The sequence below is a fragment of the Boleophthalmus pectinirostris genome, unplaced genomic scaffold, assembly GCF_026225935.1.
Source record: "Boleophthalmus pectinirostris isolate CB_2022bp ecotype Guang Dong unplaced genomic scaffold, ASM2622593v1 HiC_scaffold_6, whole genome shotgun sequence".
NCBI lineage: Eukaryota > Metazoa > Chordata > Actinopteri > Gobiiformes > Gobiidae > Boleophthalmus > Boleophthalmus pectinirostris.
Window position 1 is genome coordinate 17,724,315 of NW_026571447.1, and position 14,530 is coordinate 17,738,844.

The 14,530-nt window shown below is 37.4% G+C and overlaps 1 protein-coding gene across 1 annotated transcript; it reads left to right on the forward strand.

The window, feature by feature from the left end:
- Positions 1-127: 127 nt before the first annotated feature.
- On the forward strand, positions 128-14,004 carry cep76 (centrosomal protein 76). The gene is given in 14 exon segments (XM_055164250.1): positions 128-647; positions 1,018-1,167; positions 1,267-1,351; positions 1,711-1,935; positions 2,142-2,327; positions 2,688-2,785; positions 2,941-3,069; positions 3,728-3,919; positions 6,958-7,022; positions 7,024-7,122; positions 10,033-10,192; positions 11,691-11,864; positions 12,906-13,123; positions 13,681-14,004. Coding segments are annotated over 14 exon segments (1,983 nt in total). The 5' UTR covers positions 128-584; the 3' UTR covers positions 13,820-14,004.
- The last annotated feature ends 526 nt before the right edge of the window (positions 14,005-14,530 follow it).

The following is a 14,530-nucleotide window of genomic DNA, read 5'->3' on the forward strand; positions in this document are numbered from 1 at the left end:
AAACAATCTAACAATATGTATTATTTTGGCAATCGCTAATTAAGAGTTATTAGTTTTGAGACATTGTTACTTTACATTTGCTATATTATGTTATTTTGGGTCGATTTTGTTGAGGCTCTGCGACTCCGACTAAAACTGGATTAGAACTACAGAAAGGTCCTTCGCTTGTAGCCTGAGCCAGAGGCTAATAATAGCTGCCCTGAGCTATGCTTAAATACAACTGTACAAATACAAAATATAAGACTACAGAGGTCTTCAAAATAAAATGAGAGAAAACGTGGTAATATCTTTCTTGAGACCAATATTCAGAGTATTAGTCTATTTAGTTTGTTTTCTTTGTGAACGTAGGTTTCTATCAGGCAGCGATATAGTCATGCTCCCGCTTCTCTTTCCGCCACTGTTTAAATTGGGTGTTGTTTGTGGTTAGTTGTTGTTTGTTGCACAATATTAGGCACTTATTTGCACCAAAATGCATTGAACAGCGATACAACAGCTATTAAATACGTGACGACTAGTTGTGAGTGTTTTATGCGATTGGATTTTTCTCATTTGCCTTGCCAAGTCTATTCTAGTGGCCAGCTGTCATGACTCTACCTCCAGAGAAAGCACCCGAGTTGAAGCAAATCATTCACAACCATCTGATGAAGGTAAACAATGTCTATACTTAATTTTTAGAAATATTTTTCTTCGTGATTTAATTTGGGATTAAAATATTGTTACTTTCCCACTCTGCCTTCCGTGCTAGCCGGACACTTGTAATAACAATAATAAAGCTAGCTACTGCAGCAACAGTCTACTAACCTACTTACTTGCTGAGTGCATTTAACCTTACTTTGATTTATTTATTCTAAGGATTATAGTATGATTAGTAATAGTAGCATGTATACTTTAGTATTGTTATAATACTGTGCTTAAGTTTTTGTTACCTTTCATATGTAGATCAAAAATGGCATATTGTGAATTAGTTTACATTTTTGGTTGATTCTTTTTCCCGATATATATATTTTTTCCTTCTAGATGAATATTCATGGCAAGATCCGAGAGGTCTTAGCGGAGACTGTGAGAGATGATTCTGGAGTGACCAATCTGTCTGAGAAAGACTTTCTCCATGCTCTACAACGCCGGGGCATCATAGACAGTGTCATGAAAGATCTGCATTTTACTCAGGTCACCTAGCAATTCGAAGTCAATGTTGTCTTTAAAACAGTAATTGATATTTATAATTAACATGCAAATGCAAATGTACATTTTCATTGTTTGTTATAGCCCAGAGCAGCAGAGGTAGAAACACAGTCTCTATCAAGACCTGCTACACATTTCATCGATCAAGATGAGATGCAGCTAAGGAAAAGTAAGTCATTTTAGTCAACTGTTATTGCATTTCTGCTACATCAGTTATGAGTTTGCTATTATAGTTTATTTGCATGTAGTACTGATCAATTCTAGTAAACAGCAGTGTTTTCCATTAATATGATTATGATGGCCACTCATAGTAATATGCTACAAATTACACTTTATGCTTCCAGTGCTTTCATAAACATAAATAAGTTTGATCAGTACAATAAGTGACATTTATACTAAAATGTATATTAAAAGTATTCAAATATTTATTGCTTGTACTACCGTACTCTGTATTTTTTGTAGCTGATGCCTTATTTACCCCTCAATAAAACCTTTTTTTTCTTCTTCTTTCAATTTTTTTAAATATAGCTAACATCGACCCAGGCAGACGATACCTTTACCTCCAAATACAAGGCGGTAAGGCCTTTCTGGAGCATCTTCAGGAGCCAGAGCCATTACCTGGTCAGGTGTGCTCCACATTTACACTGTACCTGCATTTTCGCAATCAGAGGTTTCGCTCCAAACCGGTGCCCTGTGCCTGTGAACCTGACATAAAGGAAGGCTTTCTCCTAGAGGTCCACAAAGATGATCTGGGTAAGAATCAGTGTTTCGATGTTACAAAAAGCTGTTTAAGTCAAGTGTGAGAAAATTTGAGAATGTGTATCTGTGTCACTACAAAGCCAGTGTCTTTGAGGTCTGTGGATTCTGAGTACATCTACTGTTGACGTACTCATATTTTTGTGTTGTGTATTTAAATAGACTCTCCTTGCTCCTGATAGTGATACATTTTGTATTTGTAGGAGAAGGCAGTAGAATGGCAGATGGCACCACAATGCTGTCTATCTGCGACCCTGTTCATTTGGTGCTGATAAAAACAGACACATCCAGTGAAACCATGATGGTATCGTCACATTTTCTCGACTGGAGGACTGTTCTTAGTTCACCCAGTGGCAAAACATGCATCGGAGTAGAGATGATGGGTGTTGGTAAGAATTTAACAAAATGAGTTTTCATTTACAGGTTACACTGTTTTACCCTACAGTGGTTTCTTTCAACCTAGACATACTTGAGGGCAAGGCAAAGGTATAATTAAATTCATTCCAGTAATGTCATCTACCATTACTAACAATTACTGTGGTATTCTTCTGGGTTTTTGAGAAATTGAGTAAATGGTTTGAAGTGGCCATGCATTTGATTTTTCCAAGACCATCAAACCAGATAATTTTTTTTCTCCTCAATCCAAATACTCTCTGAAACGTATATATTTACTTAAACCATAGATTGCTCAATCATAAATAATAAAGGAAGTGTATATCTGTTACTGACTAACTCACTTTTGTGTTCAGGAAGTGAATGTAAAGTCCCAGCTGGTATTTTGACTGTGAGTCTGGAGCTCTACCCTCGACTGACAGAGACCATCAGCTCAGAGATCATTTCCACACAGGTCAGTGTACAGTATAGTTTTACATATTTTTTTTTTTTCTTGTTTTATTTTCTTTCCAAAGCAAAACCAACCAACCAAGCCCATTTCCTCTACCTATCTGATCTTGACCTGAAGTACTATACATTTTTTGTAACACTCTTTCTTTCTCCATGTAGCAATCACTTGAAAGACAGAGGACTGCGGAAAAAGAAAGACTGTTCTTAGTTTATGCCAAGCAGTGGTGGAGAGAGTTTCTTGAGATACGTCCTACACACCAGTCCAAAATGGTCAAGATCTTTGCACAGGTTTGGCTCCCCTCCTTTAAAATATCCCATGTTGTTTTTGTGTCTTGTATGTATATATATATTTATATATATATATACATATAAGTTTAGTTTTGTTTTTTTTACTAAATTAAGATGTGAAGTAGGTTGATATGTGTAAAATGTTCAGTATTCACAAGCACCAAGAAGTCAACAATGCATATTCATATATGCACATTCAAATAAATTCATATAGAACTTATTTGCTGTCAAGATCGGCACCCCCATGCAAAATAATGAAACACGAATGGTGATGGTGGCTCCTACGGTAACTTCCGGAATAAAGTCAATAGAAGTTTGCAAAAATGGATCATTTACTGGAATTTGGAAAATGGTTGTGAATTTCACTTTAATTTGATAAAGCTAGTCACATAAGCTTTGTATGATAATCGATTAAACAATTAACATATTTTTCTCATTAAAATAGGATTTAATCAATCTACTGCCAACCCTCTGTCAGTAAAAGCATGTTCTGACTTTATTTTTGCGTTAATTGGCTATTATTAAAAGTCATGAAATTTACATTGACAGACATTTTATGTGTTCTTAATAAGACTAAATAAAATATAATTTGATATGTATTGTAAAACGGCCTTTTACCGGCCTGTTTTCCATCCCTAACTGTAATGACTGTCCATAGGATGAGAACGGTGTAAACAGACCAGTGTGTTCATATGTGCGAGTGCTCCGAGCTGGACGTCTCCTCGAGAGTCCCAGACAGGCAGCCCGCTTTGTCAGCCTGATGGCCCATGAGAAGGCCCCTGTGGTGGGCAGTGGAGTAGGCAAGCACGAGCAGTGGTGCACACTCCTGGCCTTTCTCTGTCGGGGGAAGGTAAGCGCAAAGTGATCAGCTGCTTTTGACAACAGTGTGGAAATTCTTTTTGCAGTAACTAATCTTTTGGACTTTACTAATGAACAAATTTATACAATGTACTGTATCTAGTTAGTTATCTGACCAGCCAGAATTACACAATTTGACAACATTTTACAAAGACTAGTCTGAAACCGTATCATGTCTAATATCCAATCATGCTCCATTCCAGTAAAAACAAACATGGAGGTTTAGGAGTAAGAAAAAGAAGAAAATAAAAACAGAAACAACATGGATTTCTGCTATTTATCTCTGTTAAGTTATATATTTTGTTCTGAGTAATAGGAGAATTTAGCATTTTGCTTCCGCATTTGAGAGACACATGGTACAAATTAGCGGCTATGGCTGGATTGGAGGTTTTTCTTGCTCTGTGGTTCAATTCCAAACACTTCTGGATTGAAAAAGAATGTAGGCTGGTCAGGAGGTCAGCTACTGTATTAATGTTGCAAATCAACTCATCTTTTAATCTTCATCTTCTCAACTTCTAATTTATCCTTGCTGATTATACCAATCGATGCCTTTACAAATGACAAAAGTAACTGTATAGCTGTAACTAATAGATGCATACAGAATGGAATTTTACTGAGTTACTCCATTAACTTTGCCAAAAGGGACAGTGTGAAATGGTGATTAACTGTCTCAAAAGGTCACATAGTCACATACACAATGACATTTGAAACCCTGAAGCCCTGATATTACAGTGCTTATTTAGAGTCTCACCACTTATACTACTTATGGTCTTGAAACAGATTAATCAAAACATAATAGAATAAACAAGAATTGACTGATCAGTCAGCCTGAGTTTAATCCTGGTTTAGTCCTTGCTTAGTCTATGTGGTTCATGACAACATCCTGCTCTTGTCATTGTAAGACTGGGTTTAGTCCTCGTTTAAATTTAGGCAAATTTTAACTCCTCCCATCAGCTTTCGAAATCTGCTCTGAAATACTACCAAGAATCGGTTTTCAAGTATTCTTAGAAATATTATTCTAAGAAATTGTAAACAAACTATCACTTCATATCAACAAAACTAAAATTCTGTATTTTGGAAATAGGACAACTAATACAGAAATCAGTATCTCATTGGATGGTGTAAGCATTAAACAAGTAAAAAAAAAACAAAAAAACTTCTGATTCTTAGGAGTTACTATGGACAATCATATGAATTGGAAATTACACATTAAAGACGTATAAGAAAAAGTTTTTTTTAAAACTGCAGTACTTTAAGAGCAAAACTAGTTCTGGATTATAAATCACTCCACATCCTTTACTGTTCACTAGTACTACCATACCTCACATACTGTGCAACATACTGGAGCAACAATTAGTGACCTTCCAAAAGAGAGCAATATGTTGTATACAGAAGGCTGGATACCTGGATCATACCACAACGCTATTCCTAAAATCAAATCTACTGAAATGTTCACATTCAAAAACTTTTTATTGAGAATTAAGTGGTCTATAATTTGAGAGCCACAACAAACTTCAAATCAGTGACATTAAGGACAACTATGTAAAACTTTTGTGCTTCAGTATGTGGAATTAGACTATAGAGCAGTTTGTCAGTGGAATTAAAAGAAGATGTAAATATAAATTAGTTCAAAAAGAATTACAAAAACGTTGTTCTTATGACATGGAGAGGGATGGAGATGCTAAGTAATGCAAAAGGGTAATAACATTGTATGTATATGTGTATTGTACCTATCTTGGTCAAGTAATAAGGATGCAATAAGGGTGCATAGAATATATTATTTAACACTGGAATATGTTATTTAACACTGGAGAAAAGGTTTACAAACAAATAAGTTTATACTTCCACTCACTCCATTTCGAACATGTATATAATTTCTTGTATATAAGGATTGAGAATTTCTTATTGTTTTTTTTTCTTATGCTTTTTGTTATGTCTTGACAGTTTTCAACCAAATATGCACTACAAAAGTTTTATTCCTCACTAAAACTAAACTCTTATTTGTACCCTGTTTTCCTTCCTTTCCCATTCTTTCTCTCTACTATACACCTGACTGACTGTTGCATTTTCATCCCTTGACTACAGTAGATAGAGAATTTCCCAGACCACCACCCCCTCTGAATAAATGTTCCTTTGCCTGCCTCGCGCCCATATAACAGGAGAGACAGACACAACACAGCTCTCTCGCAAAGTGGCCCTTGTCAGTTGTGATTTACGACTTTCATTCTGGGGAAAATTAATTTAGCCTCATCAGTCCGCCAGCCTGCTCCAACGCGGCGGCCATTTTAGCACTTCTGGGGAACATCTATCATTTTGACTTGGCAGAATAGCTTTAGCCAGCACACAACTGCACTAGTCCATCCTCGTGCTGCTCGTCGAGGGGCTCTTTACTGGAAAGAAGTTGTGCGAATGAAATAGAAGGTGCTTACTGTCATGGGCAATCTGATGACGCTGGCGGATTTCCTGTGCTGCTGCAGTAGTGGACTTTCTTGTGTGGCAAATAGTTCCCAGAAAGGCTAATACAAGAACAAGAGCAGATATTGTGAGGAAGCCAGTTAAAAAAGTGAAATCTAGGAATTAGGAAAGAAAAATGTAAGTCTCGAGGGAGTGTTATCTTGTACAATATAAAAAAATGCTTAAAATGTTTCCAGTGGCTTTTCATAGCTCCCCTTTAGTCTGAATAAGTTTTAACGTGTCTTACGTTCACCAGCTTCTATGTCTATTTTAGCTGAGAATTATCTATTTATTTATTTTGGCCATTTCTCATTTAATCAATTATTCTTTTTTTTAGAGCCCTTTACAATACTCAAGATGACCGAAGTGGCTTCCAATATAATCAACACAATTTAAAAACATACAAAAACACTGAACAATGAAATAAAACAAATTCTGTAAAATATAATATCATAAAGCAAAAAAAGTAAAAAAAAATAAAAAAAAAATGTAGTTGCTCTTTCAAACCTATGTACTGTGGTGGCTTCAACAGATTGAGTGAGTTGTAAATTCAGGTTGACTGTTTATTTTTTGCAGGGCGACTGTGAGGACCATGCCACCCTCCTGTGCAGCCTGCTCTTGGGCTTTGGGCAGGACGCTTATGTGTGTGGGCACCAAATCCAAAGGAGTGCCCCACACCTGGGTCCTGACCAGAGGCACTGATGGGAGCGTCACTTTTTGGGAGAGCCTCACTGCTCACAGGTGAAAATCCATTACATCCATAAATTAAAAAAATTAAAGCCACTTGATGATGGCCCTCGCCCCGGTGCGCACGCCCCTCCCACGTGAACTCCGGGGACTCACGACTGCCCCGCCATGCCACTCTCTCTTCCCAGCAGCCGCCCAGAACGTCAGCTCGTCCATTACAAAAATTACATAATGCAGCTTTAAATGTTTCCGAGGAGTTATTGCCAAATGTGAAAAATGCCCAATATCCGTAATATACTTTTTTGCTCACAATAATGCATAAAATTTGATCCCTGAATTTGGTACAAGTCAGATAATGTTGACGTTAATCTCTGTGCTATGGGGCGCTATAATGTTCACTTTTCATATACTTTATATTGTATTATAATTAGACCAAAATCATGCATTAGTAATTAACTAAGGTCAAGATCAAGATTCTATCATCACCAGAATAATCTGAATATCTCATCACCATGGAGATGCTGGTCCGTGTCAGCCAATCAGCTAACAGCATGGAGATGATGTCACATCATCTCCATGCTGTTGGTGCCCTATTAAAGGCACCAACACTTTTGGCTCACAGCTTCTCAGGACACTGGTGAAGACGCACGCACACAAACATGGACAGCTCGAACACTTTCTCCTCAAAGCCCTGGCACCTCTATACGTTAGAGGATGACGTCCACCTCTACGACGACGACTTTGACCTGGAGGCTCTGCTCTGCCCCACACCATCAGGCGGCATTCAGAAGCCAGTGGAGACCCAGGTGTCTCCCAACATCCAGGACTTCTCAAACACTGAGAAAAGAAGTCTGATCTGGGAATTTCCACCCCTGGGGGACAGTGCTCTGTTCAGGGAGCTGCATGTAGAGTTGGAGTGGACAAGGGCCCAGCTTGCAGATCAGGTCCAAAAAAACTTTGGTTTGGACTGCAAGTTTAAGACTGAGGGGAGGATGGCCAAAGAAAAGGCCTTGGAGTTCACTAATGCTCTTCAGGAGAAAGACAAGCAACTACAAGAAGAGTTTAGGGTACATAAGGGGCTCCAGTGCCTGTATAAATCTAAAGTACAGGAAAAAGTCATGGGAAATGTGAGCGAAAAAGACTTGGAGTTGCAAAAACTCAACAATACTCTTCTGGAGAAAGACAAACAACTACAAAAAGAAGTTAGCATATATAATACAAAAGCTGGCCAACTCCAATTAAGTCACAGAAAAGTCTAATGAAAATGACTTGGAGTTGCAAAAACTTGCTGCGACTCTCCAGAAGAAGGAAAAGCAAGTACAATACCTAATGAATGCACAGAAGGAGATCCAGTACCTGTATAATGCTAAAGTACAGGAGCGTTTGCCAACTCCAAAAGAGTCAGGGAAAAGACGAACGAAAAAGACTTGGAGTTGAAAGAGCTCAAAACTAACCTGCTGAAAAAAGAGAAAGAGCTGGAAAACCAAGTTCTTGCATACAAAGAAATAAGATATCTGTATAACAAGACAGTGGCCGACACTGTCGAGCTCAAACAAGTGCTGGCCAATACCAGGAAAGTCAATGAGAAGTTGAAAGAAAAACTTAAAGAACCTACAGTGAAGACTCAAACCACTTGTAATGATGTTGGTAGAGATCAAACCAACAATGAAAATGAAGGTGCAGGGGTTGTATTCTGAACTCTTTTCAACATGAGATAAGCTGCATTTCCTGAAGCTTCATCGTGAACATGAAAGAGCACAGAGATCTAGCCGCCCAAAAGGAGCAGCTGTAGTGGAGCAGCAGTAGAGGGGGGCCCAGGCGTTAACAGCACTAAAGCACTTCCAAACATTACCCTTTACATACATCAATAAAAATAATGACTTTTTTCCAATATTGTTGACATTTCATGTCTATGCTAGGGGGCACTATAGTGTTCATTTTTATTAGATTTCATATTTCATTAGATTCAGGCCCAGGTCACGCAATTGTGATTTGAATTTGACCTCTCTAGGTCAATGCCTGTGGCCGTGACAGGTCACCAAAGAAACAGGAAATGAACTTGTTTTTCGCCGGCGTGCTACAGAAAAAACGTAAGGAGTATTCCAAAACCTTCTGATAATTTTTGTGTATTTATGCCTGTAGATGTAACATGTCAAATCTGATCATTTGGACCAAACACCGGGGACTTGAATCTTTTTGCACACACGCAAGTCAAAACGGGGGCGAATTTTTTATCCAATATGGCCAACTTCCTGTTCGTCATATGGAATGTTCCACAGTATGACATTAAACAAGTCTTCTTTACATTTATTCAATTACAGATGGGGGGGGGTGTATTTGTTTTTAAATTGTATTTAGCAAAAATATAAATGTAACATTTTGTTGCAAAAAAGAAAAGCTGAGCTCAGAATCAGATTTCTTCAGAATATAATGAACGAGTAACCTTTGTGAATGCTCCACGCTGTTGAGAGTTCTTGGTATCTTTTTCTCAGAAAGCCCATCATCTCTAAACTGAAGCCACACATGCAAATATCTCTACTTCTGAGTACGTGTGTTTCCTTTGGCTTTTATTACACAAGCTGCCTTTGTGATTGTCGGGGCAGGGCATTCATCATTATCAATGGTTTTCTGTGAAATTGCTGGATGAAACTATCTCATTCATTTGACAATTTTCTGTATCCAGATTCCTAGAAAAGATCATTTACTTTAGAGTTGGATTTAATTGAACTCATTAAATTTTACATTTCATCTCACACTGCAAATTATACACACAGAAGCAATGCATCTGAGAGAAGACTGACATACTGAAATATAAACTAATCACATGTATTGAGCACGACTGTTGATGCAGTTTTTGGGTTAGGTAGAAAGATTGCATGGAGACATCTATATTTTGACCTATACATTAAAAACTGTAACAACTGCTGCAGTTGTAACATTGAAATAACACATGTTTTGTTGCAGATACCTTCATCAGGCCGTTGACCCAGATGCCCCCCCTCTGGTACAACAGCCCAAACCCACTCACCCCTATCGCACTGTGGGCTGTGTCTTCAACCACCAGAGCTTTTTAGCAAACTGTCAGCCCTCAGATGCTGTCGAGCTGTGCATCTTTGATTTTCAGGTACAAAATGTCCTCTTTTTTTTTTTTTTTTTTAAGAAAAACTAAGACAGCGGTAGTAGCCCTGTTTGAACCCTCCTTACAGTTAACAGTACAATTCTGTCCAAGCTCAGCTCACAAGTTCACCTGCTGCCATTAAATCAGCATACAAAACAATATTCTACAACTTCACAAACATGATGCGATGCGCAGTAGTTTCATTAGCAGGGTGCACGCTGATTGCTTTGGGATAGCACTCTGAAGGGAGCAAAGGGAGGGGGGGGACACACAGCATCAACAACGGAGCAAAACAAATTAAATACATGTTGTTTTTGCTGAACATAGTTGGTATTTCCAGTCAATAAAAAGTAACATGGTGATCTAAATATGTAATTTGTTAGCAATTAATACACCACAGAAATGTGGGGTACTTTATATCCAAACTGGGTTTTAGTGAAATATTAGATATGGCTGACTATTCATGCCAATGGCCTTTTCGAGACCTGAGGGCTGTGGCGATAGTGAATGAATGAAGAGTGAATAAGCTATATTTAAGTAGCACAATATAGGAATCATAACATAGGTACATTGGTTGTACTGAGAAGAATTAAGCTCATTTGCCTTGCTTTTATAGTAGTACAGAATAAAGTGGTGACTCTAGATCAGGCAGAGAACGGCATTGTGACTGAACCACTGCCAGATTAGTCTTCGTCAGGAATCATTGTGTGAAGAAGATGACATTTTCCAGTTTCTAAGGTTACTATTAGTGCTTGAAAGATTGTTTAATTTTGGTTGCATGTTTTCTCTTGCTTTTAGACAATAATAAAAGAGCATAGAAAGTAGAAAGGTTAGGTGCATACAGTGTTTATACACAACCATAATTTACTAAATATGGTTGGTATAGTAGTCCATAATCAGCAAACACTTTATTTAACAATACTGTGTTGTTTCCATTAAAGGTATATTTATTATATATATATATATATATATATATATATATATATATATATCACGCAAAATGGACACTTGTGAAGTTTAAGCCATATTACAGTGTTATTACCTCCTTCAAATCATACCTGGAATTGCGTTTTGCTTTATTCACACATGTTTGAGATCTATCTACATCTCCAAAGCTCAACATGTTCTGTTCCAGCTTGTGATGTCATGTAGTGGTAGCTTTAAGGTAAACAGAGCTCCTTCTACATTTAGTTCAGTGGAGATTGGAAGTTCCAGGACTGAAATTATCCAAATGATTCCAGAGAAGGTGCATGGACATTAAAAACATAGTAGAGCACTTCCTGTATTACCACATGGCATCACAGTGTGTGTTTTCTGTCTGAGAGAAGAACTGAATTAAACAAAACACAACTCCAGGTATGTTTGTCATGCGGAAACAACATTATGGCATAGATCAGAAAATAACACAATATGGAGCCTTTAAAATGTAATTTTGTTCCCTTCACAAAATGTTCTCTCTCATAATTTTGTAACACACATTTGACTGATGACATTGCTCATCCAGAACCAGTCTCGTTGGAAGGCGATGAGCGAAGAGGCCCTAAAGTCTGTGTGCTCCCCTGGATCCAGCACCTCTCTGCCCCCTGTCCCGCCTCTGACCGCGCCCACTATGGACCCAGCTGCTGTGAGCAACCAGCTCGAGCTAGAGATGCGCTACCTCATCTCTGAGCACAGGAAGGTACAGAATATCAGAGTTTTTCTTTGTAGTTTGTGTATAGATTTGCATTTATAACCCTTTTCCAACTAGGTTCTCAAATATCTTTTTATTTAGTTTAGATGATCCTGACTTCCTTCTCTAATCCTTGAATTGTAATGTATTTATTAGAAAACCTTTTCCCTGGCAATGTGGAATAGTTAGCAGAGTGGAAAAAGTGCTGAGGTAACTCGGCTTAATATTTCTTAAACTAAAGACCAACCCAGTTTAACTTGAACAGATCGACAATGGCCAAGCCCAGTTCACTGAGCAAACAAACTCAAAACACTCCTAGGAAAGATTACCCTTTCTGTTGGTCTTTCTGTACTACACCTCACATATTTACATACTTTAACTATAATAACATTTGATTTTCTTATACAAGTAGAAACTGTGCATCGATTAGTTGTATAACACATGTTCTCATTTGTCACAATGACGCAAAAAACATATGTTCATTTAATTATATTTTTTCCACATTTAAAGTTACAAACTAAGAATTGTATCATTTCATGAGTAAAAAAGAAAGGTAGAACATAAGTTAATAAGTTTACCATGGTCTGAGTCAGGTGAGCACTTTTTGCAAAGACAAACACAATTATTTGCAAATCTAATAAAGTCCATATCAGGAGGCAAATTTAACCTAATTTCCTGAAAAATAATTTGATGACAGCAAGACTTTACCGATTACAAGTTTCTTCTTTATTTTTTTTTCTAGTAGCATGAAAAGTATGCAGTGTGTATTTTTTTCAAACCATAATAAAATCATTCTGTATTTTAAAAGCCTAACCGGGGAAGGTGGTTGCAAATTAGCCTTTAGTTAGAAGCCTTATGTACATGGCATAGTCACCTATTTGGTTGGTATGTTTAATACTACTGTTCCTGTGAAATATGTTTCCTTTGAACTTTTTAAATTGTATTCTTTGTTCACCGTCTTTGAGTGTTTAGAAAAGTGCTATATAAATAAAATTAATTATATTATTATTGTTAACTTCCTGCTGTATTATGCTGCCATCTTTCCTGCAGGACTTGGAGTTGGCCACAGTCTGGGATGACCACCTGTCCTACCTTCTGTCCTCGGCCCTGGCAGCATACGAGCTGGAGCGCTGCACGGGCGTGTCCTGTGGGAACGAGGAGTTTCAGGACGCTGTGAGGAGGGCGGTGCCAGACGGACATACCTTCAAGGGCTTCCCCATTCACTTCCTCCACCGCAATGCCCGCCGGGCCTTCGCCACCTCCCTCAGGTGAAAGAGTGGAACATGTCCTAACCCGAGCATTTCAGACAGATTAATATTAACAACAAAAGTAATGTTTCTTAAACTGAGTGTAAGGCTTTTGTAAATGATAGCATCTACATTTAAGAATTGACATGTCTGAATTTTCAAACTTTCTGGTCCACTTTCTTTTTCAGTAGAATTTGTATTTCCAAGAAAAGTAACAAGTGACAGTAATTTTAAAACATCAAACTGGAAATGTTTGTGTGTGCTGAATCTTGTAAATGTAGCACAGAGATGGAAAACAGATGGAAAATGGCCTGTGGCTACAATTTGATTTGTTAGTTATACTGGTACATCTGCAAAATGTTGGGTTTGTGAATTAATGCTGAGACATTGATAATTGATTGATACGTATTAGATTCACGTAGTCTTAAAAGTTCTTTGGTGTGGTCCAAAAATGGTGAATGGTCTCAGTGCCAATATGTGCTCCACATACACCTTAAGGTTACATTACCAGTTGCTATAGAGGTTGTTATAGATGCACCTCATCCTTTTTCTGGTATTTATCGTGTCTTTTTTCCCAGATCTCCCTTCTGTGATGAGATCATCTGTTGCCGTGGGGACCATGTGAGGCTGGCCGTGAGAGTTCGTGTTTTTGTTTACCCTGAAAACACCTGCGCAGTCTGGATCATGTTTGCCTGTAAATACCGCTCTGTGCTTTGACCACAGCTTCACATGATGGACCCTGAAAATGATTTCTTAAATTATAATTTTTTATGTCCTATGAGTTCCCACACAATATGTATTTTATTGCTTTTAGATTATTAGACAGTACTTTTTAACAGAAAAATATATTTATATAATGTGAATATGTGAATATTTTTTAAATAAACTCTTCAAAATGAAAAGACTGTAACTATTATTTTATGATTTAACTGTTATAACTGTAAAGTTAAATTCCACTTTTAATTATTTTGACTAGTAGTTGTCTAATACTTTTTTTTAAAGCAACTTTTTTGAGGTTAAAAAAAATAATAATAATTACAAAATGTTCTAAAAGCACCAACACATGTAATGTACATCAAACCTATTGTTATTTTAAAAAAACAAAATCATTCAGTGCAATTCATGGCATGTGCACTAGATGGCAATGCAAGACAACTATTGATGTGTGACTGCTGTACTGTATTCACACACATATATGCAATAATATCAGAGGCCATAAAGCTGAATAGAAAAAAACTGTCCCTGTGCAGATTAATCTATAAGTACAAATTAAACAAATACACTTTTTGAGAGGAAAAAGGGGCTGATGTTTTCTTAAGCCCTATTTGGAAGGGTTTAATTACGTATTTACAACTACGGTAAAGGCCTCCTTTCATTAATTTTACAAGTGGTGATGGTCTAAAAATGACCCCAAAATTTATTAAACTT